The sequence below is a fragment of the Postia placenta genome (genome assembly GCF_002117355.1).
Source record: "Postia placenta MAD-698-R-SB12 unplaced genomic scaffold POSPLAscaffold_12, whole genome shotgun sequence".
NCBI classification, from domain to species: domain Eukaryota; kingdom Fungi; phylum Basidiomycota; class Agaricomycetes; order Polyporales; family Adustoporiaceae; genus Rhodonia; species Rhodonia placenta.
The window spans coordinates 205,213-229,674 of record NW_020169843.1 but is presented as its reverse complement, the minus strand read 5'-3'; the positions used below and the strand labels follow the sequence as shown (position 1 = coordinate 229,674).

The 24,462-nt window shown below is 52.8% G+C and overlaps 10 protein-coding genes across 10 annotated transcripts; 7 read left to right on the top strand and 3 right to left on the bottom strand.

Annotated features, from left to right (window-relative positions):
- Window positions 1-41: 41 nt before the first annotated feature.
- Window positions 42-1,288, top strand: POSPLADRAFT_1067101 (hypothetical protein). The gene is made up of 3 exons (XM_024482141.1): window positions 42-377; window positions 431-1,123; window positions 1,172-1,288. The coding sequence occupies exons 1-3, from the start codon at window positions 51-53 to the stop codon at window positions 1,187-1,189; spliced, it is 1,038 nt and encodes a 345-aa protein (XP_024336042.1). The 5' UTR covers window positions 42-50; the 3' UTR covers window positions 1,190-1,288.
- Window positions 1,289-1,535: 247 nt separating this feature from the next.
- On the top strand, window positions 1,536-2,537 carry POSPLADRAFT_1172481 (hypothetical protein). The gene is made up of 4 exons (XM_024488184.1): window positions 1,536-1,737; window positions 1,796-1,997; window positions 2,057-2,250; window positions 2,301-2,537. The coding sequence occupies exons 1-4, from the start codon at window positions 1,568-1,570 to the stop codon at window positions 2,500-2,502; spliced, it is 768 nt and encodes a 255-aa protein (XP_024336041.1). The 5' UTR covers window positions 1,536-1,567; the 3' UTR covers window positions 2,503-2,537.
- POSPLADRAFT_1183924 (hypothetical protein) lies at window positions 2,494-6,052 on the bottom strand (the record flags this gene model as incomplete). Its single annotated transcript, XM_024489041.1, has 14 exons — window positions 2,494-2,662; window positions 2,713-2,757; window positions 2,807-2,836; window positions 2,890-3,050; window positions 3,102-3,391; window positions 3,496-3,821; window positions 3,876-3,992; window positions 4,040-4,626; window positions 4,678-5,027; window positions 5,081-5,220; window positions 5,272-5,380; window positions 5,430-5,555; window positions 5,606-5,655; window positions 5,701-6,052. 14 exons carry the CDS (start codon window positions 6,050-6,052, stop codon window positions 2,607-2,609), a joined length of 2,739 nt encoding a protein of 912 aa, XP_024336040.1. The 3' UTR covers window positions 2,494-2,606.
- A 1,835-nt stretch (window positions 6,053-7,887) lies between these two features.
- On the top strand, window positions 7,888-9,772 carry POSPLADRAFT_1183921 (hypothetical protein; the record flags this gene model as incomplete). Its single annotated transcript, XM_024489040.1, has 9 exons — window positions 7,888-8,039; window positions 8,093-8,331; window positions 8,382-8,571; window positions 8,631-8,772; window positions 8,830-8,923; window positions 8,977-9,248; window positions 9,303-9,376; window positions 9,427-9,481; window positions 9,541-9,772. 9 exons carry the CDS (start codon window positions 7,888-7,890, stop codon window positions 9,661-9,663), a joined length of 1,341 nt encoding a protein of 446 aa, XP_024336039.1. The 3' UTR covers window positions 9,664-9,772.
- Window positions 9,773-9,783: 11 nt separating this feature from the next.
- Window positions 9,784-15,446, bottom strand: POSPLADRAFT_1048584 (hypothetical protein; the record flags this gene model as incomplete). Its single annotated transcript, XM_024479555.1, has 19 exons — window positions 9,784-11,054; window positions 11,153-12,068; window positions 12,125-12,211; window positions 12,262-12,518; window positions 12,574-12,707; window positions 12,758-12,774; window positions 12,826-13,007; window positions 13,059-13,113; window positions 13,159-13,588; window positions 13,639-13,721; window positions 13,774-13,866; window positions 13,921-14,033; window positions 14,084-14,172; window positions 14,233-14,354; window positions 14,492-14,563; window positions 14,619-14,726; window positions 14,782-14,904; window positions 14,957-15,022; window positions 15,249-15,446. The coding sequence occupies 19 exons, from the start codon at window positions 15,444-15,446 to the stop codon at window positions 9,784-9,786; spliced, it is 4,416 nt and encodes a 1,471-aa protein (XP_024336038.1).
- A 540-nt stretch (window positions 15,447-15,986) lies between these two features.
- Window positions 15,987-17,072, top strand: POSPLADRAFT_1048583 (hypothetical protein; the record flags this gene model as incomplete). Its single annotated transcript, XM_024479554.1, has 6 exons — window positions 15,987-16,000; window positions 16,056-16,119; window positions 16,179-16,264; window positions 16,317-16,606; window positions 16,660-16,821; window positions 16,879-17,072. 6 exons carry the CDS (start codon window positions 15,987-15,989, stop codon window positions 17,070-17,072), a joined length of 810 nt encoding a protein of 269 aa, XP_024336037.1.
- A 316-nt stretch (window positions 17,073-17,388) lies between these two features.
- Window positions 17,389-18,228, bottom strand: POSPLADRAFT_1150082 (hypothetical protein; the record flags this gene model as incomplete). The annotated part of the gene is given in 6 exon segments (XM_024486378.1): window positions 17,389-17,418; window positions 17,472-17,561; window positions 17,581-17,756; window positions 17,812-18,029; window positions 18,089-18,113; window positions 18,165-18,228. The coding sequence occupies 6 exon segments, from the start codon at window positions 18,226-18,228 to the stop codon at window positions 17,389-17,391; spliced, it is 603 nt and encodes a 200-aa protein (XP_024336036.1).
- A 530-nt stretch (window positions 18,229-18,758) lies between these two features.
- On the top strand, window positions 18,759-20,287 carry POSPLADRAFT_1048580 (hypothetical protein; the record flags this gene model as incomplete). The annotated part of the gene is made up of 3 exons (XM_024479553.1): window positions 18,759-18,841; window positions 18,973-19,063; window positions 19,118-20,287. The coding sequence occupies 3 exons, from the start codon at window positions 18,759-18,761 to the stop codon at window positions 20,285-20,287; spliced, it is 1,344 nt and encodes a 447-aa protein (XP_024336035.1).
- Window positions 20,288-20,666: 379 nt separating this feature from the next.
- POSPLADRAFT_1048579 (hypothetical protein) lies at window positions 20,667-22,243 on the top strand (the record flags this gene model as incomplete). The annotated part of the gene is made up of 4 exons (XM_024479552.1): window positions 20,667-20,817; window positions 20,872-21,156; window positions 21,225-21,660; window positions 21,709-22,243. The coding sequence occupies 4 exons, from the start codon at window positions 20,667-20,669 to the stop codon at window positions 22,241-22,243; spliced, it is 1,407 nt and encodes a 468-aa protein (XP_024336034.1).
- Window positions 22,244-22,729: 486 nt separating this feature from the next.
- POSPLADRAFT_1150353 (hypothetical protein) lies at window positions 22,730-24,262 on the top strand (the record flags this gene model as incomplete). The annotated part of the gene is made up of 9 exons (XM_024486408.1): window positions 22,730-22,879; window positions 22,953-23,050; window positions 23,106-23,159; window positions 23,213-23,266; window positions 23,342-23,432; window positions 23,494-23,625; window positions 23,679-23,864; window positions 23,920-23,998; window positions 24,069-24,262. 9 exons carry the CDS (start codon window positions 22,730-22,732, stop codon window positions 24,260-24,262), a joined length of 1,038 nt encoding a protein of 345 aa, XP_024336033.1.
- Between the last annotated feature and the right edge of the window lie 200 nt (window positions 24,263-24,462).

Sequence of the window (24,462 nt, the reverse complement as noted above, 5' to 3'; positions counted from 1 at the left end):
CGCGTCGAGTCGATCGTCATCGGGTACAACTAGCTTCGTCTGCGACCACGATGAGCAAGAATATACTCGACCCGTCTGCGCTCATTTCTGCGCTGCAGAATGTACTTCCCCCGACAAGGAAGAGGCTTGAGTCGCCACAGGATGGCCTCGCAGCGCTGATTCATACTGTCATGGTCTCCCTCGGCTTCCGCCTGGTCGGTGTAGACGAATCGTCGCCTGCGCGTTCCATTCTGAACAGTGTCCTTCCCGACGAATGGAACCAGCATGGGCCTGGAAACTACACATTCAGATACAAACATGAACAGAGCAGCCTTGAGTTCGTGGTGAAGGTGGTGAAGCTGGGCTCACGCACGCTGATCAACTCGATCGCTGTAGAGGTACGCTACTGCCTAGTTGAAAACATACTCTGGACTGACGCGCTGGCGAACAGAGCGACAAGGCAGCTACGCTCGACATTTCTACAAATGACTTCGTATCACCGTCGTTCTTCCCGCACGACGCCACAGCTGCTGATGCTCAGCCTCTTGTACATGGCTTCATTTCTTCAAATCGAGTTGCCGACCTCGTGTCGCAGTTTCAACTCACCACAGTACAAAAACTGATTCCCGGTTTGCGCAAGGAGGGTTACACAGAGCAGTCAACTGACTCGTCCACTAACGCTGGAGGTAGCCAGCCAAGAGCGGAAGCTCCGCCTCCAGCTCGCTCCAGTCTCGTTGAGCCTCCTTATGGGCCTGACCGCTCGCGACTGTACAACCCTCCTCAGGGAATACCAGCCATTGGTAGGCGCGACCTTGATCCCATTCCTCACAACCCATTCGCGCCTCCCCCGCTCTTCCCAGGCAATGCTGGGGACGGCATGTACGTTGGGCCCAACCACCCTATCTTCGGTGGTGGATTCAGGGGTCCTAATTTCCCTGGTGGAAGAGGACCGTGGGGCGGGGACGGATTCCTCCCGCCAATGGGTGCACCACCCGGAGCGCGGTTCGACCCTGTTGGTCCGGGTCTTGGACCGTTCCCTGGTGGTCCATTACCTGGTAGAGGACCACTCGGTGGACCTAGGGGCATGCCGGGAGGAGGAAGCATGAATGACCCGGATAATGATGAAGCAATGCCTCCGGGAGCAGTGAGTACTAGTGTTTTGTGGCAGCCCAATGCTGATCGGATGTTGTAGGGGGATATGTACATGTGAGGGGCGCAGTAATGCTTACGAGACGAGAGAAGAGTACTAGTCGTTGTATTTGTACCGAGATTGCACCTGTGTATGCCGCGAACAAGCCTTGACCATCACAAATGACAAGAAATGCCGCACAGCAGGAGTGGCGCAAGTGAACAATGGCACTGGCTCTTGGACCTTCGGGTTGTCAGGGCGAGTGAGACACTTGAGTTGCGATATTGTCCGGGATCTTCTGATCACTGCATACGACATCATATACCATAACAGGCCGTCAGTGGCGGCCCAACTCATTCGTCTTAGCGCGCAGACGGCCACTATAAAAGCGCCTCTTCTACCCCTCTTGCATTCCATCGCCCCTCAGCAAGCACATCCCCCCGACAAACACATATACCAATGCAATCCTCGAACGGCTACTCTAGGGCCACACCGCCCGCGAGCCCGCACAGACAGGCACCGCCCGGCTTCCTCATCCCGCCCAAGCCAAATGCTACCCCGATCTCGCGTATGAGTGCCCGCGAACTACGCGACCGCTATGCACGCAACGCGAAGACCCTCGCAGAGCCGTACGTCGTTTGTGAACCGTCCATGCTAGCCAGTCTGATCTGAACCCCACACTGACAGGACAGCCTCCTCCTCCTCCTATGCGCAACGCATGGCGGCTGAGCAGGCTCAAATTGAATCTCGCCTAGTCGAGCTCGTAGGCATGGAGAACCTACAGACCAAGATGCAACAGACCTCCATACAGGATGAGGACCCCATGAAGGTGGACTCCGTCCCGCAATATCGCGCGATAGGTGCGAAGCAGAGAGCACTTGCGAAATACGTACGTCGCTAGATTAGGATTGCTTCGCTCAAAGCTTTGCTGACTATATGGTCCTGCAGGCAGCGCACATTCCGAAAGACCAAGGCTCTCAAGGCTTCACATTCGAGGAAGCCATACGCATCGAGCAAGAGGCACATGAGGCAGACCGCAAGAGGCAGGAGGAACGTGAGGAGAGGCGAAGGCGGCAAGGCCTGTCTCCCACCGGTGAACATCTCAGTAGGGCAGAACGAGATCTCAGGATGTGGGCCTTCATGTGAGTGATGACATTGCATATGCCCACAGCAAGCACTGACAATCCGCCAGGAGCTACGAACCTACGGACTCCGATTTGGAGGAGGAGGATGACGATGAAGACGACGATGACCCGGCCAGCTGGTTTGAGGATGACCAGAGCGACGGCATCAAGGGTCAGGACATTATCGAGCCAGATTATTATGAAGACTATTCGAGCGTCATACGCATTGATGAGAGTAGGATTCCGTATTCCATACCAAGAGAAGAATAGGAAGATTATCCAGTTAATCCATGTGTAACATGATCGGTATCCATAGGTGTGACAATAGCACAAAATCCGCGGCAAGATATAGCAAGCACAAGGCAGAACCACCATTAACGAGCGTGAACAGGACAACTCCTTCCCCTCTGGAGCCAGGACGATAAGCAAGCTGGAGAACAGCTGTTAAATAATATCCTCGTGTGAAGAAGACCCGCATACCGTTGTGGAAGCTACATAAGCAGCTGAGACGAGCGACAGTGGATCCTGGAAATGGCCATAAGCGAGGATTCTACCCAAATTACATGATCCTTACCTTTGACAAACTCCTCAAGACAGATCGCACCTGCGTCACAATACCATGAGCATATATCCTCGGATACAATAAACATAACTTACATTCTACACCGATTAGAGCACTTTCTGCAGGCAGCTTGTAGACTAGATATTTGGCCGTTTGCGGTGCGGCTCCACTGCCGCCTTCTAGACAGTTTCTGACATGGGCTTCTTGCACCGCAGCCGGCCCTAGGTCGGACAAGTTGGAATTACAGACCGGACATCTGCATGCGATGCGTTAGCGTGTACAGACCACATTTATGAGTGACACATACTCCGCAAGGTCACTCAGCTGCGAGCTTGTGTGCCCACTGGTGGGACTGGGGATGGTAAGCCTTCTCTGGTCAATGACAATCCGCTCCATCGAGGTCGTTCGACTGCTTTGCAAGCCATTCGGAACACTCGCGGTCACCTCTTCATAGCAGGCCCGGCACACTCTTTGCGTTGTGGGCGAATGGGGCGTCTCAGGAAACGACGGGTCGTGCACGACGTCCGAGGGGTCGAGTAGCGCCCGCCAGGAGGAGCACCGATCACAGAAAATCTTGCCACACCGGCGACAATGCTGCAAAGCGATCAGCAATACAGAAGGAGCCCGACTGTGTGATACTTACGTGCTAGAAGCAAACAGAGGTCAGTAATGCCAGTAGGTTTACTTTCCATGATACTTACTCGACGAGTCAGGAAGTTGAACCTGCGTTTGCATTCGCGACATTCGCTGACAGAATCATCCCTCTCCCACTGTGCATGAATTTGATGGGGTGTCGGCGGCGTCCACCTCGGCGTGAGTACTTTCTGGGGTGCTTCGTGAGTAGGGACGCGGAACTCGGGTGCTTGCGAAAGATGGGGAGTGAGATCTGTAGGACCTCGGGAGCCTGAGCGAGCGAAATAGTCTGTGGTCGACGACCGAATCGAGGGTGCTCGCGGAGTGTGGACGGGTTCCGAGCCCGGATAGTGGAACTCGTCGTCCGAGTCATCATCATCGATCTCGTCGTCCTCTAGAACAAAGTTGTTAATTCGGTGGACAGGCATGTTGCTCGGTCTTAACGTACCACCTTCTGTCAACAGGAGCCCTTGCGCGCCGGCAGCGAGACGCCTCCGCTCCAGTTCGCGGCTGTATGCATTCATGAGCACCTCGGCCTGCGTCTTCCGCTCAACGTCAGAGTCATCTGGTAGAGTGAGATCATGATCTGGCGTATAAATCATGGTGACTTACTGAGAATGCCCTGGCGCAACTCTGTGGTCGCGCGTTCCAGCTTAGCAATAGCTCTCCGTGCTTCCAGAGCAGAATTAAATCCATTGACCGACTCCGTATCTCCATGTTGAGTACCTGCAAGGTATCGTGCTCTCGCCACATAGTCTTGCGCAGATGACAGCACGCTTCTGGGTATAGCGCTCAGCTCCTGACCTTCGCCATCACCGAAGTCACTGTCGTCGTGCTCCTCATAGGGAATCATCGTGCCGTCTGGCCCAACATGGTACAGCTGGCCGTTGGGCTGCAAGAAAGGCAACGGTGGAATGTCCAACCTGCGGCGCATGACTCGTACCCAACGGCGACGGCGCGCCCATGACTGGGGATTGGCGTCGCGGCGCGGGGCAGAACTCGAGCTCGCACCGCTGCTACTCCGAGATCTATTGCTACCGAGCCCAGCGGTCATTGTACCGTTGCCACTAAGCAGACGCTCCAACTGAGGCGGCTGTTCCGCTGTCCACTCTTCATCCGGATCATCAAGGCTATGTGCATACTGCCACCCATCTTCCGCGTCGACACCGGGGTGGGTGACGTCTAATGTCCAATCAGATCTGTCGACATACTGCGTCAGTTGAGGCACACGACTGATGGCAGGAACATACAGCCAGAAATGACTCCGCTCGGTCCCCTCCCTCGAGGATCCAGGCCGCGGCAACGTCCATGGGTCTTCTCGTAACGGCAATTGCACGTCGCTGCGCCACGCCGCAATCTCCTTCTTTCCAGTAGTCTGCTCAGGCGCAGGCAAGCGGAGCTCGAACGGCGCCCGCCTGCCTCGTTTGCCGAGACCGGAGGCAGAGAATCTGGGCCGCCCGCCAGATACCGCGAGCGTCTTCAAGCGCATGTCGAGTCGTTGACTTTCGTACAGCACCAGCGGCACTGTAGTATGGACCGCCAGAGGATTATATGGCATAGTAGGGCTTTGCCACCGTTCGGCTTCCGCCTTTTGTAGCACCTGTACGGAACCACGTCAAGACCCCTGATCCTGGAATTCGCCAAGGCACTCACCTCGCATATCCACACCTCGAACACCGCTGCGGCAACGTCGTATGCAGTCTCCCCCCAGTTGTTCCTCACGAATGGATCCGCTGACTGTTTCGTTAGGAGATACAGTACGACTGGAAGATGCCCCTTGGAAGCGGCATTCACTAAAGAGCCAAATGAGATAGACAACACAAAATCTGAGTGCTCGGACTTACTAAGAGGCGTCCAGCCTCCTTTGCTCCTTGTGTCGACCCCTCGTACCCCATCTACTTCAACAGCTGCCCCTCCGTTCTCGCATAACCATCGTACAATATCAAGATATCCCTGCAAGGTGTCAGAAGATGGTATACGTTTAAGGCAGTAAGTAAGCTACCTTCGAGCACGCGTTATGCAATGCGGTCCATCCGTCAGCGTCCTGTGCATGTACATCGGCCTTGTCAGGTAGCAGATAGGTCACAATGTGCAGATGACCGTTCAGCGCGGCTTTGTGCAGTGCGGTCTCGGGTGAGAATAAGTATAGCACGGCAGTATTCAAAGGCTAGAAAATACCTCGCTCTCCCTGTCTTCGATATCAGGCATAGCGCCACAGTCTTCCACCACTGTGTGCACGACAAGGGATCAATACTATGCCTCGGCTCTCATACACAAACACGTACACCACCGCACGATGGCTAGGTATCCCCTGCTTGATGCTGCATGCAAAGCAGTCTGGCCAATACGCGAGGGGGCGTCGTTGGCGAGTGCAAAACTCTCGACGTCACCATGATGTACCGCTTTTGTGAACACGGTCTGCACGCGCTTCAAGTCGCCGGATGTTGCTGCCGCATGAAGAGCCTCCAACTGCTCTGGCGACGGAGGACGCTTCGCAGGAACAGGAGAATCCGCTACCGATGGGCGTTCGGATTTCGGCTCCACCGGTATTGCTGGTGGGACCTCTAAAGTTATCGATTCCGTGACGGCTGCTACCACGACCGGCTCTTCTGGTATTGCTGGCATAGCTGCTGGTGCTGGCTCTGCTGGTGTCTCTGACTCTTGATCCGCGCCAGGATAAACAAATTCCTCGTCATCCGAAAATGCATGCTCCGCCGTCTGCTCCAGGACAGCATTGCTCGCGAGTCTGATTATTCGTACTCCTGTGAACGGAGTCGGCGCGTTAAGTAAAGCGGTACGCACTCATCACTGGGTTCATATATAAAGACAGAGTCGTCTGCCATAATGCAAAATAGTCCAAGAGAACAAAGCACCCAGCAGAGTGGATATTGAAGAGAAATGCTAAGCCCAAGCACAGGAGCACGCACGATCAGTCTGCTCTATGCTCGTCATCTTTCACTTAACTTTTGTGTTACGTAATCCGATCATCAACTCGAAACGGCAAGTAAGTTCGGACTTGTTCAATCCAACACTTTGCGTTACAAAATCGTACTAGTATTCCTCCATATTCCTACTCCGCAACGCACGACGACAACCTGCGTGATAGGGTAGATGAGGCATGAGGAACGTCCGTGCCAATTGAATAAACCAAAGGCAAGCCAATATCATGAGCAGCAATGAATGTTGAACCCCACTTCCAAAGTTCGTCACAATATGCTCTCAAGAGAACAGGCTGTCAATTACATACGGTCACTCGAGCATGGACTCACGCTCTCATGCATCACGAAAAATGCGAGTAGGGAACTTGAACACAATGTTAAACACATTATGAACGGTACGGTACATCTGCACCGTGACCATCGTGCAGCGCTCATCAACACGCTCAGGGGGGTGGCGGTTCGTATTGACGCTGACCCTGAAACAGTATTCAGTCCTGCTACCAGGGTCTTGATAGTCTAACATTGTGTAAAGTGGGCCGTAGACAGGGTTCCCACTTACGAGAGGTTTACTCCGGCCCAACGTAAAAACAATCAACGCAGCCACCTGATAAAGATGCGGTATGCGGTTCCGCTTGAGATGCTGACGGGAACAAGTTATGCTATGTGACGGGAAACAAGTCTCTCTGCTATGGCGAACTTGACATAGAAGAGCGCAAGTGAGAGACGCCATAAAGCTTTCGACTTTCCCAAGATCTGTCGAAGATAGTGCTTGAACCGCGACTGTCGGACACTTGACGATCTGAGAAAATATGTAGCCGTTCTTGAGATATTACTCATGGATTAGAGACATCAATCGGGTAAGGTCCGCAGGAGAGATTGAGAATCTCACAGCGGTGTGTTGGCAAGAGATTAGCTGACGTGACACTGCCTGATAATGCAACACGATCATGAGAGATCGAGAAACGTTATTCCCATCCTCAGAGAGGTCGTGTGCTACGAACTGAACTGGAAGAAAGCATGGTAATAACAAGTCAACAAGCTTTTTAAGGAATTGTGATGGTAGCCACCGATAATGGCAAAAGCTGGACTGGCCAACAACCCACGGTGCCGTCAGGGGACAATGAGTACGCGGTTGTCAGAGGCGTCATTCTCAACTCATTCCAGCATGACGGCAGGCTAGATGAACATAGCCCACGGCGCTGCGATACGCTGGGAGCTGAGTCGATGTGTGGGAGCGGGCGGTGAGGAGAGCGAGTGCCTTACGGCAGCCAATCACGCACATATGCGCAAGTTCACGCGATGATATGCAACACGGTCACCCTGGTCTCCCGGCAGAGAAAAATGCTGAGCACAAGTCCCGACGAAATACCCGGTCTCTCGCAGACGCTCATCAGGATATAAGATTGTAGCTAATACCATTTCCAAGAGATGGTCATACGTGCCGGGTTCAATCTGACTCACTCACTCGCCAGACTCCACACACTCCCTGCTCGCTCGCTTCACACTTTTGCATCCCTCGCGATGTCTCCTGCTGCTGCCACGGGTTACACGAACGGCTCGAGCACCGCGCTCAACGGACTCAAGAAGTCTAATGACCGTTCCAACCTCGTTCCCTTCTCATCGAGGCTCAAGGAAGGCAGGGCACTGGCCGAAGATGTGTGGTCCATCTTCAAGTACGTAGTGTGCGTAGATGAATAGCGTGCCGAGTCAGACGACGACCACCTAGTGCCGCCAATTTGCCCGCGGACTGTCTCAACCTAGGGCAGGGCTACATGAACTTTGCGCCCCCAACGTGGGTGAAAGAGGCGGCTGAGGAGGCCTTGAACCACGTCGCCCCTAACCACTACTCACACCCGAAAGGTCGAATGCGCCTTCGGGAGGCGATCAGAGATGTATACGGTCCTCAGCTCGGGCGGAACCTCGACGTAGAGTCCGAGATCCTGGTCACGAGTGGGGCGAACGAAGGTGAGCCTCACGTATCTCATGCGGCTCCTTACTCTCAACGGTTTGGACAGGACAGTACTCCGTGTTTGTCGCCTTCCTGGAGCTGGGGGACGAGGTGATCATGTTCGAGCCGTTCTTCGACCAGTATCTGCCGTCTGTGACCTTCAACGGTGGCGTCCCCGTTTTCGTGCCCCTCCATCCCGACTTCTCGGCTGAGAAGCCCACGAGCGACGACTGGAAGATCGACTTCGACGAGCTGGAGTGCGTGTTCCGAAGTTGTCGCACGATGTCATGATTGACCGGACGGATCTGCTGTCCAGGCGCGCGATCTCGCCTCGCACGAAGATGATCATTGTAAATACCCCACACAATCCTGTCGGCAAGGTCTTCACGCGTGAAGAGCTCGAGAAGATCGCTGCCCTCGCTGAGAAGCACAACCTGCTTGTGATGGCAGATGAAGTGGTGCGTATTCGTACGGCACATCAATCGCATTAGACGCCAAGTAACGTTGCTCAATAGTACGATTTCCTTGTTTTCGACAACAAAGAGCACGTCCGCATCGCGACACTCCCAGGCATGTGGGATCGCACTGTCACAGTTGGCTCTGCCGGGAGTAAGGCATAATCTGTCTCCTCGCCATGCGAATATTCATCGCCTCCTCAACAGAGTTGTTCTCTGCTACGGGTTGGCGCATTGGCTGGCTCATCGGGCCCCCGTCCATCATCAGGCCCACGCTGGCCGCCACGACACGCATTGTGTTCTGTACCAACTCACCGTTCCAGGAGGCTGCCGCTGCCGGTCTGGAGCAGGTCGAAAGGCGCGACTTCTTCGCACAGCAAGTGCGGGAGTATGATGAGCGGCGCCTGGCGCTTACCGCGGGATTCGACAAGCTTGGCATGAAATACTCGCAGCCCGAGGGCAGCTATTTTGTCCTGCTGGTATGTATGGTGCTTCATTAAGATCTCAGCTCGCCTGATGTGCAATCGCTTCAGGACGTTTCCAACGTCACATGGCCTGAGGACTACCCATTCCCCCAGAGCGTGCGTGGCAGAGGACGAGACTTCAGGTAAGTTCGCTTACCTGTTTGCAATCTGTTCACTTCTTACGCGGGTCTAGGGCATGTTGGTTCATTGCTATGGAAGTTGGCGTGTCTTCGATCCCCGTCAGCGAGGTGAGATACCCAGTTTGTATCAGCGCACATGCAATTGACCCAAATAATCTGTGATCAAGTTCTACTGCGAGGAGCATTGCTCGATTGGCGAGAGTTATGCTCGTTTCGCCTTCTGCAAGGACGTCGATACTTTGCGACGCGCCGCCGACCGTCTGCAAGCTCTCAAAAAATACTTGAAGTAAAGTTGACAACCACTAACAAAAAGGAGTCTCGCGTCCTCTTGCATATACCTTACCTGTGTTCTTCATATTTGTACTATCTTTCGCTTGCTATAGATCATGTCACTTCCTTTATCATTATATTCAACCGTTTGCCACGCCTTCCTCTAATCTGTCCACGATGCGTGAGAGCAGCTCGTTAACCGACGTCGACGACCCGTCGTAGTAGACCGGATTGCTACTCAGTCTCCGCGCAAGGAAAGTGAACGAGAGCGCGTCAACTGCCTGCTGCCTGTCCGCGATAGTGCCGTCCTTCCGGCGGTCGTGGTACCAAGCCTCTAGCAGCCCTGTCTCTAATAGCTTTGACTCAAGCGGGAGACCATCGTCAAGGAAGCGGATGAATATGTCCTTGCTCTCCGCCTGGCAAAACAGATGGAAGTGGCCTGCACCATGATGTCGCACGGCGCGTCCTTGCATCCGGACGAGCTCCTGGAGGTCGTAGTCGCGCACCCGCCGCTCCTCGCCGCTGATGTATTGCGTACCCATGACCACGACGGTTGCCGCTCGGACAGGCAGCCGCCAGCACGCTTCCCGGGGGACGATGAGGACGCGCACCATGCCTTCTGCGTAGAGCTCTAGTGTCAACTTGCGATCTGTCTTCGTCATCCCGTCGTGGTAGAAGCCTATGCCCTGCGTCAAGAAGTCCTCCAAACTGTCACGGTCCTGCAGTCTATTGATAATGTTTTTCAGCGACTGCGCTGGCACGTCGTCGGGTAGATAGCCTCTGTCCGTTCCCGATCCTAGTGCACATTGTGTCATCAAATCGTGTGCTATCGATCGACACTGGTTACGGGAGGGAATGAACACGATCGACGGTTCCTTTGGAGTACCCTGAACAGCCGTGTGAGTTGGCTTCGCCATAGCTTTGAACAGCGCGGCTGACTGAGGGATTGTGAAAGTTTGGATATGAACCGATAACGACTGGCCACGGTCGCTGGGACGAAAACTATGCAAAGCCAATGGGTCGGCGCCGAGCCACGATGCGAGGTCGGATGGATCGTTGAGCGAGCTCGATAAGCCTATGAAACGAACTGGAAGGCTTTGCGTTGCATGCAGGAGCAGGGAAACCCCGAGCTCGTAGGTCGCATCCAAATCCTGCAGATCCTCGCATAGGACGAGCATCAAGCTAGACAGCGCGTCTTTCCCAGCTTGTCGATGCCCCATGGCAGCCTGCAGATCTGCCACGCTGGATAGTCGGACAGTTCTGCTGCTGACAGGCCTGAGGAGTGTCTCACTCGTAGCGACCGACACGGAGACCTTCAAAATATCCGACACAGCGCGCATTTCTGCGGCCAATTCGAAAACGCCACTACGGCGAGGAGCAACCACTAGAACCCACGAGTTATCAGGAGCGTCTTGTAGAATTTCCCTAAGACGATATCAGCATGAGAAAGAAATGGGATTTGGTGGGAAGCTTGCCATATTGCCATCTGGCCAAGGATCGATTTTCCACAGCCCGCGGGAGCACATAGCAATGCATGCATTTTGGTTCTCACGATACTCCAAAGAGCCTGAGTCTGAAGTGCATTGAAACCTCGTATGTGGCGGGACAGTGCCTTTTCAACAGCAGGCTGATGCAACACTGATAGCGGGAGGAAAGGAAGGTCGAGGGGAGGCGAATGGCATTCGGATGAAGACGGCATGATGAGGCCATCCAAGGGAACAGCGACTTCGTCTTCGGCTCCTATCCATCTGTCGGAGACAAAGCGTATTGTGACAGATGGAGGTGCCTTGCCGTTCGGTATCGCAATAACGAAGTCGACGTCGAGAGCGTCTACGTCCTGTCGAAAGGCGAGATGGGAGAGCTGTAGAATAGTCAAACCCTCGTTATCCTCAATCCACAACCAGAATGGTTCGATCTGTCCATGAATCTTGGTATTCCAGTTGAAGTCCCTTGAAACTCGTGCCGCAACTCGGAGCACGTCGAAGCCTAGCGGCCGTAACTTGCAGTCAATCATAACAGTCGGGAACTGCTTCGCCGCATTACGTATCGCTAGGCCATGGTCCGCGTTGAGACGAACTAGCTTTCCCAGCTCGTCTGGGGTCTGTGAAGCAAGCTCTGCCACCGAATACTCGTCCGCCCACCTCTCGAGATTGTAGAGAACATCCGGCTTGAGGCTAAATTGTTTGAGTGGATGCTCAAACGGCCAGAGTCGTTTCTCGATCGCCTTACTCATGCCCATAAGTACGGAGCTCGCATTCGCCCATTTTCGGCTGATTGCGATCTCGAGTAGAGCTCGCACGATGCGACCGCCATTCTGCGCCGCGTAAGCTTGATCGGAAACCAGGGCAAAATCATCGGGTCTACGACCAGAGATGTAGCTTTGAAGCAAAATATTGACTTTGCCTTGACTGGTATCTGTGCCTCCCTTTGACCCCCTGAGCATTCGGCGAATATCAACGAACTAGACGAGACGAGACGTACTTTCACGTAACATGGTACTGTTTCCTCAGATTTCATCAACTGATCGAGTTCCTTGACCTCGTTCTCTCGAACTTGGATTTGATCAAACTGGGAACGTCAGCGAACGCTTGAGGGCACGTATCTGATCATAGGCTCACTTCCGTGCTCATGCAAAGCATTGCCAATACGTCGGCCTCAGACATCCTGGGCTTGAAAAGTTGATTGAAGATCTCGATGGATGCATGTCTGATATAGTATTTAGCAGCGATCCGCCCCAGGTCTGTGATCGTGAAATTCTTGCTACTGTCAGAGGTGATCATTCGTGCTTCTTGGAGTTTTGAGGCCGACTCAAGAACAAGTTGACCACATTTGGCACCTAGAGATGGATCATCTTGCACTTGCTCGCGCGTTAGGCCTGTCACCACAGTCAATACTTGTGCAATATCGTGTGGCTCTTGTTCAGCTCTTACCATACTGGAATGGGTTCTTGCGCATTCTAACAAACATGTATGTATATCCCAGCCATTGCACCGCGTCGCGCACGTTAGCCACTGTTCCCAATGCGATCTCCGCATTCAAAGCGTCGATCATACCGGAGGTAAATCTGAAACACAGCTTGTCTCAAGAAGCTCTCCATAGCGAGAAACCACATACCTCGATTCGATTGGAGTCTGTAAGTAGAATTAGCAGATCCTTAGACAGGCACGCTGGTTTTCCCTTACCTGAGCGGTGACAGCATCGAGATAGTGGTCTAGTTTGTCGTTAGTTGTGCAAATGAACCCAACTCCACTGGTTTCTAATCCAGGTCGACCCGCCCGTCCAAACACTTGCAAGACGTCTAGGACAGAGAGGTCGGTGAATGCACCCTTGGCACTGTCGTAGACCTGAGTGCCCTTGATAATAACTATATCTTATCAGACATGATGGAGCAATATAAGAAGAAGGCAGAGCTGACCAGCGTGTGCAGGCAAGTTTACTCCCCATGCCAATGTGGCTGTACAGCATAGAACCTTAAAAACCATTCAGTCATGAAAGGGTGGAAACAGAAGCCCTACCTTAATTGCTCTAGCTTCAAACATTCTTTCCATCATGTTCCTGTCGCTCCTGAGCATGCCAGCATGATGAATCCCAAAGCCAGTATCAAACAACTGCTTCATCTCCTTATTCCTGGACTGGGAAATATCACGGCGGAAGAGTGAGAAAGAAGGATGATCTTCGCAGCTGAATTCATCCAATACGCCCTCGGCCGTGGCGGCCTCCTCAAGCGCCAGCGCTGATTTTACTGTCTCTTTTCTGGCATGCACAAAAACCATGACCTGGTGCCCCTCATGCACCAGTTCTTTGACCTTGTCGAATGTGACTCGATCGAGATTTTTGCGTGACTGCTGGCTGTTTGGCTTGCCCCTCACTCCAATGAAGTGCTGCTCCAGAGGAACAGGCCTGAAGGATGAATCGAAATAGAAAAGCCCAGTGTATCGGTTCACACTTTCCACGAATAAGCGGAGATCCTAAAGAGCCTTGAATATCAAGCATACCTCAGGAAATCGCCAACGTCGATATAGTTTGGCAGAGTGGCACTCAGACCCACGATGCGGATGACAGATTGACTGGACTCGACCTATGCAATAGTTACATTCCGTCGACTTATATAAAACGATAGGCTGACTGACCTGTCGCAGGGTACGAGCAACGATAGTTTCTATCACAGCACCACGGTCGTCGTTGAGAAGATGGACTTCATCGATGACGAGTAGCTTCACTGTCTGGCCGCACCATGAGCTACGGGGGTTCCAATTATATATTTTAGCTGAGCTTACAGATGCTACTTCACCCTCCCCGGTTGGTTTGCGAGTGACTACGTCCCACTTCTCTGGAGTGGTAACAATAATTTGCGTTTCGGCGATCTCTTTCTTTGTCAACTGCATGTCGCCTAGAACACCATACATGACGTTACTCCGATGGCGGAATATCGGCACCTACCTGTGAGTTCTCGGACCGTGATCGACAGCCACTTCAGACGTCTCCCAAGTTTTCGCACAATTTCCGATGCGAGCGCTTTCATAGGAGCGCTATGCATCCGTCGTTGTCGATACTCCATGAAACGACCAGAATTCAGCAAAATTACTTACACATATATGATCTTGAATTTATCTCGATTGATGGTCGAGGCTAACGAAGACGAGCCCTTCGCGGGACCACGATGTTGGTCCAAGACGCGTAGGATGGCCAACATAGCGACATCTGTCTTACCCTGGAATTATGCATGGCGCGCGTAAGCGGGACCGCTGATAGTGTAACAGTCACAAGCATACTGACAGCGCCGGTGGGAGCTAAAAGAAGGGGTCAGCCTGGAAACTCAACCAAAAGCCAAAACCACGGACCGCATACAAGCATATTCTCGTTGGACTTGTATGCAGTCGGATACACAATAGACTGTATCCTGTTCAATGAAGTGTACCCCTGCAACGTTGGGCTATTATGGGTATGCTGGTCGCTATACAAGCAGGAACCCCACCGGAAACGACCCTTTTGCGAGATCATCGAGCTCAGTCACAGGAATGAGTCGTTCGGTCGCGCGGGGAGGAACAGCATTAGCGGGGGGTAAGATAACTTCTTCGTAATCCTTAGGAGAACTTCTTGAGTTTATCAATCAACTACGCAATGCCTAAGAAACTCACTTCATAATCCTGCCGAACTGTACCCAGTGGCAACATGTACTTCGTGCCGAGATGAGAAAGAACATTGCCTTGGACCATCGACGAGGATGTGTATACATGTGGCAGTGTTTCTGGCGCGTTATCCTGAATGTGGGTGAACATCGCGAGCGGTTAATGAGACTGAATGTCAGCCTACTGCTGTTCCAGTAAAGAGTGGACGGGAAGCGTTCGCCCGTAAGGTCTCTTCTATCCGCCTTCTAGCCTGTTCAGGATCAAGGCCGATGTCTCCGACGCCTGGTAAACACTCAGCGGATATTCGAGCGTGGCCATATTGCACGGAATGTGATCTCTACCTTGAGACCCAGAAGCTCTACTATTTCCTATGACGGCAGGTCTCGACGTGGCTCGATTCTTTACCACGCTTTCTAGCTTTAAAGGTGATTTTACGACGTCAATTCATTAATATACACAGTAGTGCATCAACTCACTTCTCGGACAATTTGGCGACGGTTGACTAAGATGTCCGTTGCTAGTTCGATATTGTCAAAACCAATAGCCTCGACGAGTTCCCCAGAGATATCGTCATCTTGTCGTTCCGAGGAGAGCGTAGTGAGGAGGGACGGTATTAGAGGTTCAATATTTGGCTTCCTGAAGATTCGTACAATGACGTGAATTGAGGAACACATGGGTACAATCTTAGACTTTACACACGACAGCAGCCTGGATACTATTGTGGAATATTGTCCGCTAGAAGAGCTTGCCTGACTACCGTAAACTTCGAGCACCGAGCTCCAACCCCCCTCAGCTTCAAGATCGTCGCTGGCGATGTGATCTGCAGCAGCTACAACCTATGCTTAAGAGAAATATTTCGTGATAGAGTTATGGGGTGCGTGCCTTTGCTCTTTGTGTCAAGTCTGTCCACAGTCGAGTGAGCCGACGCAACGCGCTCAACTAAAACTACTAACCTTGTCCATGCGTCGATCGCGCGGCGGTCGCTGTCAGACGATTCTTCTTGGGATCCGGTCAGGTATGCGAGATGAGCAGTAAAGGACATCAGTGATGCACTAAGGAAAGAGGACAATGGTTATGGTCAGAGGTATAAGCATATGCCGAGGCGCCGGGCCCGATCATGGCCTCGGGATAGGCGCTTATAGATCCTCTAGTGCTTCAGCCAACTCGACAGAGGCGACAGCGAGCTCCAGCCCACATCACCCGCGACGCACAAAATGGCGAGCTCTGCGTATGTCTGGATGCGACTCGCTACCTCAAGGAAACCTGAACTGAACTTCTTGCAGGGCTTCTCTGTACCTAGATCCCCAGATCCGCGACTGGGTCCTATTTCCCATTACACTGGTCATGGTATGGTTCAAGATCGCGTAACTCTGAAATCATGTCAATTGACCCAAGTTCGCGCGTAGATTCTAGTGGGAGTGCTAAGACACTACGTTGTTCTCCTCCTCCAGTCGCCACCGAAAAAGCTATCACGAGCTGCAATACGCGAGCAGTGAGTCTGTCCTACCGAGGTTGGTGCGTGTCCTAGCTGACAGTTCGCGTAGACGTGCCCTCATGCGCGCGCAAATACTGCGTACCACTTCCGCTAACTCCCCCGTCCCGCCATCTGTATACCGGTCCATCTCGCAGCATCTCTCGCAGGCTTTCGTCGACGGAACTTACCTGAAGGATGGACCACCGAAAGGCGACGCGCCGTCCGCTCCCCCGAATCCACTCACGGACCCATCGCAAATGGACGGAATGATGGCTGGTATGAAGACGCAGATGGTCATGATGGTACCCCAGATGGTCATCATGGGCTGGATCAATTTCTTCTTCCAGGGGTTTGTACTTAGTAAGTTGTACGTTGGAATGCTGCCCAGAAATGACTCACGTATGACCCCTCAGTCAAGCTCCCGTTCCCTCTGACATTGGGGTTCAAGTCTATGCTCCAACGCGGCGTGGAGACCCCTGACATGGATGTTCGCTGGGTCTCCTCGCTCTCCTGGTACTTTCTTAACTTCTTCGGCTTGAATGGCCTGTATCGCCTCATACTCGGAAATGAAAACTGTATGACACATGCTCTTACTCTACTATCACTGACTGACAAACATCTGTCTGTTTTAGCTGCCGACTCGTCCCGCGACATGACCACCCCGTTTGCAGCAGCCGCTGCGGCTCCTCAAGCGCCACAAGCCCAGGATTTCAACAAATCGTTCAAGGCCGAACGAGATAATCTGGAATTCGCTGAAGGTCTGTACGAATGGGTTGGCAAAGACGTCGAGACACGGATCCTGAAGAAGTACGGTCGACTGTCCTAGTGCGACCTATGTGTATCTACCAGGCGGTACACGCATGTATGTCATTAATTAATCTATTTATGCGGAAGTTGGTAGGTGTCCTGAGTAAATGTGGGGTGGTAAAGTACAATGGTCTTCTACACATGAGATAGAAGTACAATTGGTTCCTACAACCTCTGAAACCCATGTGTCCGGAGAGCAAACTGATAGCGAAAGGTGATGATTATAAGTACAGCCACGCACTCGTGGGTTCCGTCCAGGGCTTGAGGGGACATGCAAAACGGGAAGTCCACGGCCATCACGAGTGGTAGATGAGCATAAGAGTAAAGTAACCATGTCATACGAGACCATCATACAATGACAAGGCCTAGAAGCACGGTCAAGGATTATGTCTCGCATAACATAAGTTTCTGGACAAACCTGTACGATTGTGGGATCCTGTTTGCTCCCTTCTACAAATTCATCATACGTAAGCTTGGCATCCTTGTTGCGGTCCATGTTTCTAAATATCTTGTCCACACGCTATGACAAAGGTTAGTAGTGTGCAACAATGATACGCGACCGAATTTGCCTTTTCTGGTGTGTCCTCGTCCGCCGGGAGCTTCACCATTTGGCCAGTCATTTTGTATATTGACTGAACAATCTTGAGCATCTCCTGGTATGTTATGAAGCCGTCGCCGTCGATGTCATATAACTGGAATGCCCCTGCAAAAAGAACGCGTCAATGACAACAGCATTGCGGACGTGGCGTAAGATCCACATCTTAGCTTCTCATCCAGCCTTCCTCTACTCGTGACGCTGAGTGCACATATAAACTCTTTGAAGTCAATTGTGCCATTCTTGTTCTCATCGAAGACATTGAAGACATAGTCCGCGAACTCGCCGGGGTCTCCAAAGGGGAAGAATTGCTTGTAAATCCGGCCGAACTCGGTCTTGTCCAGGTGGCCAGACGGACAGTCTTTCAGGAAGCCCTTGTACCTGTCGTCGTTGTTGATGTTTCAGTGACAAGAGGGCGGCAAACGAATGACGTGAGATACCATTGTTGTAGCTCCCGCTTATCAACTTTACAACGTCGGTAAATCCTGTCGTAATGCGATATAGAGAACAACATACAGTACGTGTGCTTCTGAAGATCCGCAAGTTGTTCAGGTGATAGCTTACTCTGTGATTTCCCCATGATATCAAGCGTGTGTTGCGCGCGCTAGCCGTTCAGGTGAGTGGAGACGGTCGGTTACAAGAGGGTGCAGACACGAGCGGTGCCAAGCGGTGCAACACAGCGCCTGGAGCGCGTCATAGGCATTTTGATTATCGACAACCCCAGATAGGCAAGTGCAAACAAGGGAACTAATGGGTTATCCGACAAGAACTTAATTGCCCTCTGTCCACGATGCAGCCTCGAGGCTGCAGGGACATGAAAACGAAGCATGGTAGACCAGAGGTTGCGTAGAACCCCCACGATCCCTGCCAGAACCGACCGCAGACCAGCTCTGCCTACCCCGCTTCACTGTAGACCAGTGGTATCGTTGTAAACGCTTGATCCGCCTAAATGCACTTGATCAGCGACACGAAAAGGAACCGCATGCATCCCTTCTTCAAGTTCGTTCTCAGCGGAGACGGCCCTGTAGCCCTCTTATAGTGCACCTCTTGTTCGGTCCAGCCTGCGGCACCTCCTGCCCTGTTCGTCTGCTGCTGCTCCATCTCGCTAGTATGTGCTACGCGTACGGCTCTCTTGATCAAGCAACGGGTGTCTGCCCGATGTGCAAGGTCTTCAAGCCGATCGGCAACGTCAGGTAGCTCTCTCTCCCGTTGTCCCCAGTCATAGCGCCCATTCTCGCCGTTCAGGTGCCCCCACATCAAGGACGTCTGCCGCAATAGGGCTTTGCATCCCCGACACGACGTGGTGTATCTGAAAAACGCCGAGGGTGAGCTTCTTTTCTGGGTCGACGCCACAAATGAGGACCCTGCTGAAGCGTTTGACAGTACAAACGTTCAGCGGGTGTGGTTTCTGCAAGGTGATTGTTTGTGTGGATCTCTGGCGATCGGATCGACGCTAACGGAAAGAACAGTGGGCCGCCACAAACCCACCAGCGAGGCTTTCTGGGTATCAGAACCCGGGCTGGCCAGGATGCTGTCGACCACCTCTGCCAGAGGAGCAGAGGCACATCGGCGCCGCAGATTGGCCCGCCGTCAGCGTTGTCCATCGCACTCCGATCCCGCCGGAGATCAAGTCCCTCCTAGACAGCATTACGGGCAAGGGCGGGTCTGGCAGTCCTGGGGGCAGTGCGCGCGCTTCGAACACTCAGACCTTCGCGCCGACGATGTCGCGCCGCGCCAGCCATCAAATTGGAAGCCCTACGAGGTTGGAGACTACTTCTGCCCGTATACCGGTTGCGCCGATCCCTGTTAGAGGACGCTCAGGTGGCAGTCCACAACAGGCTACCGCGGCTCTCACGAACAATACGACCCGAAACGCGAACGTAAATGGAGACGGAACAGCGTCATCGTTGCCGAGCCGATCCCCCATGGATCAATATCAGCCTCCCCCGCGCCGTTCCAACACAGATGGTGATAGACGCTCCGAGTCGGTGAATGCGTCGCAGCACTCGCCAGGCCATAAGAATGTGGACCTAGGAGGCTCGTTGTCCCGCCGTAACGTCGAGCGTCGGCCTTCCCTTTCCGCCGCGCTTCCAGCCACGCCCGCCAATAAAATCCCAGTAGAACCTCAACCTCAGCGTCGTCGCCAGCAAACTCAGCAGCCGCCTAACCGGATGTCACCACCTCCAATCACTTCTAATCGAGCTGCAGAGCGCCAAAGCACGGCGCCTCCTCCGTTGCAGCGTCGCGCTAGCATTGTCGAGAAATCGTTGGCGTCGATGAGCATCTCAAGTGCTTCTAGCAGCAGCAGCGGGAGCAACTCGGAGACAACGGTCATATCAGACGGAGGATTCACGGATTACTTGTCTGATGAATCCGAGGCTGAGCTGCAAAGGCAGGCGGAGGCGAAGGCTGCGTTGGTGGCCCAGAACCAGTTGGAGGAGCAGGAGTTCAAGGCGGCTCGCCAACAACTTGCGTCGGTGGACCTGCAGCCTCCGAGGTCATGGAATGGGAATAACAGCACGCCTCGGTCTCAGGTCTCCGCCTCTCATTCGACTTGCGTTCAGTCTTCCCCGTACGCTGCTGCAGTTTATTCCGCATCGGGGGCAAGCATCGTAGGCTCGACGCATTCTAGGGGCTGACTGGGCCGGATGATGATGTCAGGCTTCGCGATTTCACATGGACGAATGTATTGAATGAATGGCCGGTTATGTACACATTTAGCTGTATTCCCACTGTTTCGCTAGCGAACGTGTAGCAGGATAGGTTGTGCTTGGTGAATGTAGTATGTACTGAACGTATTTTTTCTAGGGTTTCCACTGCATCTTGTACTTGTCTTCGTTGTACTTCAATCCCGCGGGTAACCATGGCTAGAACAGGATGTCAGCGGTCCCGTACCTCGCGTATAACGTGACCTTGATATACTCCTCGACGCCCGTGCGGCTGCTGCATGGGACCTGCACGATCGCAGCCGGGACCCCCTTCCTCTGGTCTGAGTTTCTCTCAACCATCTCCAGACCTATGAATCTGGCACGCCATTCGATTAGCTCAACAGCACCGGTCCTCATATTTGACGTGCGCTTCGACCCAGATTGCCATATCTTCACTACTTCCACTCAGGCCGGCTTCGCAGTCTATCGTGCATGGCCTCTCCAATTACTCCGGAAGCGAGGTACGATGATCATCTCCGCCCGGTCTCTATACAACCTGCTGACCAGAGAAGTAGAGCTTACAGGCGGCACCCTGTGTATGGTGGTACCATTACATACATCATCTCTCTTGTTCCTAGTCGGAGGTGGTCGCAGCCCGCGCTACCCGCCGAACAAGGCTATTCTCTGGGACGATGCCCTCGGGCGGGAGGTTGCCGAGCTTGAGTTCAGGGAACGGGTGAGAGGACTTGCCTGCAGACGGGGCTGGCTCGCGGTCGCGCTGCGAAGAAGAGTAGTAGTCTTCAAGCTAGGAACGGAGATATCCAGGTATGGCGAGTGGGATACATGCGATAATCCACGGGGTGAGCTCTGCTTCTTGTCTTATGAGAGATAGCGTACCGACGAGATGTATACGATCGCGCATTGACAGGCCTGCTTGCCATCGCAACCGCTACACATTCAACCCTGCTTGCTATTCCGGGGCGTCAAATGGGACATGTACAGCTTGTGCACCTGCCGCCATGCCCTCCTCCAGAGTCCTTGGATCCGCCATCGTCATTGCCGCCTGGACCACCTCCACCCCCTCCCACGAAGCACCCAGTGTCTATTATAGCGGCCCATACTACAGCTCTAAATACTCTGTCCGTGCCTCCATCAGGTCATTTCCTTGCGACAACTTCTGAACGGGGCACTCTGATCCGCGTCTGGGACTCGACGACAGGCACCCTTGTTAGAGAGCTGCGAAGAGGCAGTGATAAGGCCGAGATCTATGGTGTAGCATTCCGTCCCGATGAACGGGAAGTGTGCGTCTGGAGCGACAAGGGCACTGTACATGTATTTTCCCTCGTCGGAGGGTCTGGATCATCGTAAGTTCATCCATCACAGCTCTTAGACAGTTTCTGATTACCCAAAAGGAATCGACAATCTACCTTCTCGCCTCTCAAGCCATTTATACCCCTCCCGACATACTTTCACTCTGAGTGGTCCTACGCACAATATCACATACCATCGCAATCATCACATATATCCCTATCCGCTCCACCATCGAGACCCCCTACTGCAGACGACATCGATGAGGAGAAATGCGTCGTAGGGTGGATACAGGCGCCTTCCAATAATCAGGACGACTCATCTCAAGGCGCGATGGAGCATCAATTAATCGCATTAACATACACCGGAGGTTGGTACCGCCTCTCGTTACCTAGATCATCTATACCGCCGAAGTCTGCGACACCGACTCATCACCCTACTTCTGGCACCGTGATTTCGGCGTCACCTCCCAGCATCCGCGCCATATCCATGACGCGTCCCCGATCTGGCAGCGTCTCGTCCTTTGGCACCCGTATTGACAAGGGCAAGGAGCGCGAGCGCGAGAGGGAAGGGAAGGAGAGTCGTGAGTGTGCCCTACAGGAATTCCGGCGTTTCGGACGATGGGACGGCTGGGGTTAGACTGAGGCATGGACCATATTTACTGACAGATACATCTGGATTGACCACTGTTCTGACTTGCTTTGCTCTCCTCCCTTCACGCAACTGTAATATCATCATTTCGGGTGTCATTATAATCATGTATCCATATGCCTTAGTTGGACTCGCGTCTGGTGGTTGTTTACAATTTATGACTATGTAGATTTGCGGGCGATGATCGTGATTTCGCTCACATCGCGCCAGAGGCAGTCTTCGCCAAATACCCGTGTTGTTAGATTGTCGACTCCCAGATTGATGCGGAGATCAGGAGCTGACTCGGAGATCGTTGATAGTAGGGACCGCCGAGGTTCCAGCGCTTCAGCACTAAGCAAGACATAGCTTTGTCAATCGGTGGCATAGTCTGAGACGGAACTTTGCAGCGAGTCTCATCATCGTCCGGACGATTCAGAGGGTGCGCTGCCTCCTGGTATCCCTTCATGTGTTTACGACTATTATACGTATGATAGGATGGTATTTCAAACCATATTGTCGCCGCTCACGCCTCACAATTCAACATGTGGGTATTGCTCGCCTCCTGGGCGGTGTAGTGAGACGGCGTCCAGCTGGCACGCGGCGGAATGTATACCAACCCAAATTTCTTGTGAGGCAAGCATGATTGTCCATTGGTAGCAGTTGGCACCCTCAGGCTGACTCGCTACATTCGTCGGGCTCTTATTTCCGCCATTTCCAGGTTTATCAGAAGATGATTGACCGAGGATGGAGGAGGTCCGGAACGTACTGCTACAAGCCGGACCTCAGGCGGTCGTGCTGTCCAGCATATACCATCAAGTTAGTTGCATCACTGGCCACGCCGTTCGAGGCCTTGACTGCTAGAATCATTTAGACTCGATGCCCTCAAGTTTTCACCTTCAAAGAGCCAGAGAAAAATCATCAGTCGGTGAATAAATACGAACTTCCTCGGTATCCGCCTTGTCAGCTCATCGCCACCAGTTGGAATCGGTTTGTGCTGCATGGAGACAGGTCCGTTGACGCTGCGTCTCAGAAGTAGGTAGCATATTTGCACAGGTGCGATGAGGTGCTGAAGATAGCCAGGGAAGCTCTATCGACAGGAAAGGCTAGCGCGAAGAACCCGCCGTTTTCGCTGTCAGAGGCCATTCACTCGACTGAATACAGCGTCTGTACCAGCGACAATCCAGTACATAAGTTCGAGGTATGCAGCGCGCTCCGAACGTTGATGTTTTCTAAGTAACAGTACTGCCTTCTTACGTCAGGTCACCCTGGAGCCATCATCATTCACCGAAGAGAAGTTTGTCTTGTATCAGAAATACCAACAAGAGATCCACCATGAGAAGGAAAAGGCCCCTGGCGGCTTCAAGAGATTCCTTGTCGAGACGCCTCTCCATGTAAGCAGACTTTCTATTATGCCCCATCAACGCTAAAGGTTTCAATCCTGTAGCGCGACGCTATCATTTACCCCGGGGCACGCCCAGACCATCTTCCGCGAGAGTACGGGTCGTACCACCAGATGTACAGGCTAGACGGTGAATTGATTGCTATCGGAGTCATCGACATCCTTCCGAATTGCGTATCCAGTGTGTACTTCATGTATGATATCAAGTGGGAGAGGTTCTCGTTAGGAAAGGTAATGTACCATGCATGGGCATTTTGGAGACGTATTAATGACGCGTACCTTATAGCTAAGTGCTCTCCGAGAGGCATCATTGGCGAAAGAGCTTCATACGGCCGGAGTAGTCGACCTGAAGGCATTGTACATGGGTGGGTCCATCTGCAGAGTGGGCCTCGTGCAAGTACTAATAACACAACCTTTTTGATCGTTGATAAACAGGATTCTACATACACTCCTGCAAGAAGATGCGATATAAGGGGGACTACTACCCTTCCTATCTGGCCGACCCAGAGGAATATACCTGGTATCCCCTGGAGACATGTCGTCCCCTACTCGATAAATTTCACTATGTAAGCTTCGCTCACCCGGAGCATAATCTCAAAGCACCTGCTACAGAAGGTTGTAGAATTTGACATTCCATGCATCGCGTCTCAATTGATTTGATTTATCCAGAGGCTACCAGCGATATCGATGATATCCTGCCAGAAGTAATGCTATTGGAAGTGCACAATGCCAGGGCAGTCGTAGTCCCGGTGACGGTGAGGATGATAATACATCTTGATGCGTGTTGTCTTCTCATGCGCGTGAGTTCCAGACATCTCCGAGTTGGGGG

Bases quoted from the DNA above. Each gene is read 5' to 3' on its own strand.
- POSPLADRAFT_1067101 (XM_024482141.1), top strand. From the start codon at position 51: ATGAGCAAGAATATACTCGACCCGTCTGCGCTCATTTCTGCGCTGCAG. The intron at 378-430 runs GTACGCTACTGC...GCTGGCGAACAG, and splicing joins TCAACTCGATCGCTGTAGAG to AGCGACAAGGCAGCTACGCT.
- POSPLADRAFT_1172481 (XM_024488184.1), top strand. From the start codon at position 1,568: ATGCAATCCTCGAACGGCTACTCTAGGGCCACACCGCCCGCGAGCCCG. The intron at 1,738-1,795 runs GTACGTCGTTTG...CCACACTGACAG, and splicing joins GCGAAGACCCTCGCAGAGCC to GACAGCCTCCTCCTCCTCCT. The intron at 1,998-2,056 runs GTACGTCGCTAG...ATGGTCCTGCAG, and splicing joins AGAGAGCACTTGCGAAATAC to GCAGCGCACATTCCGAAAGA.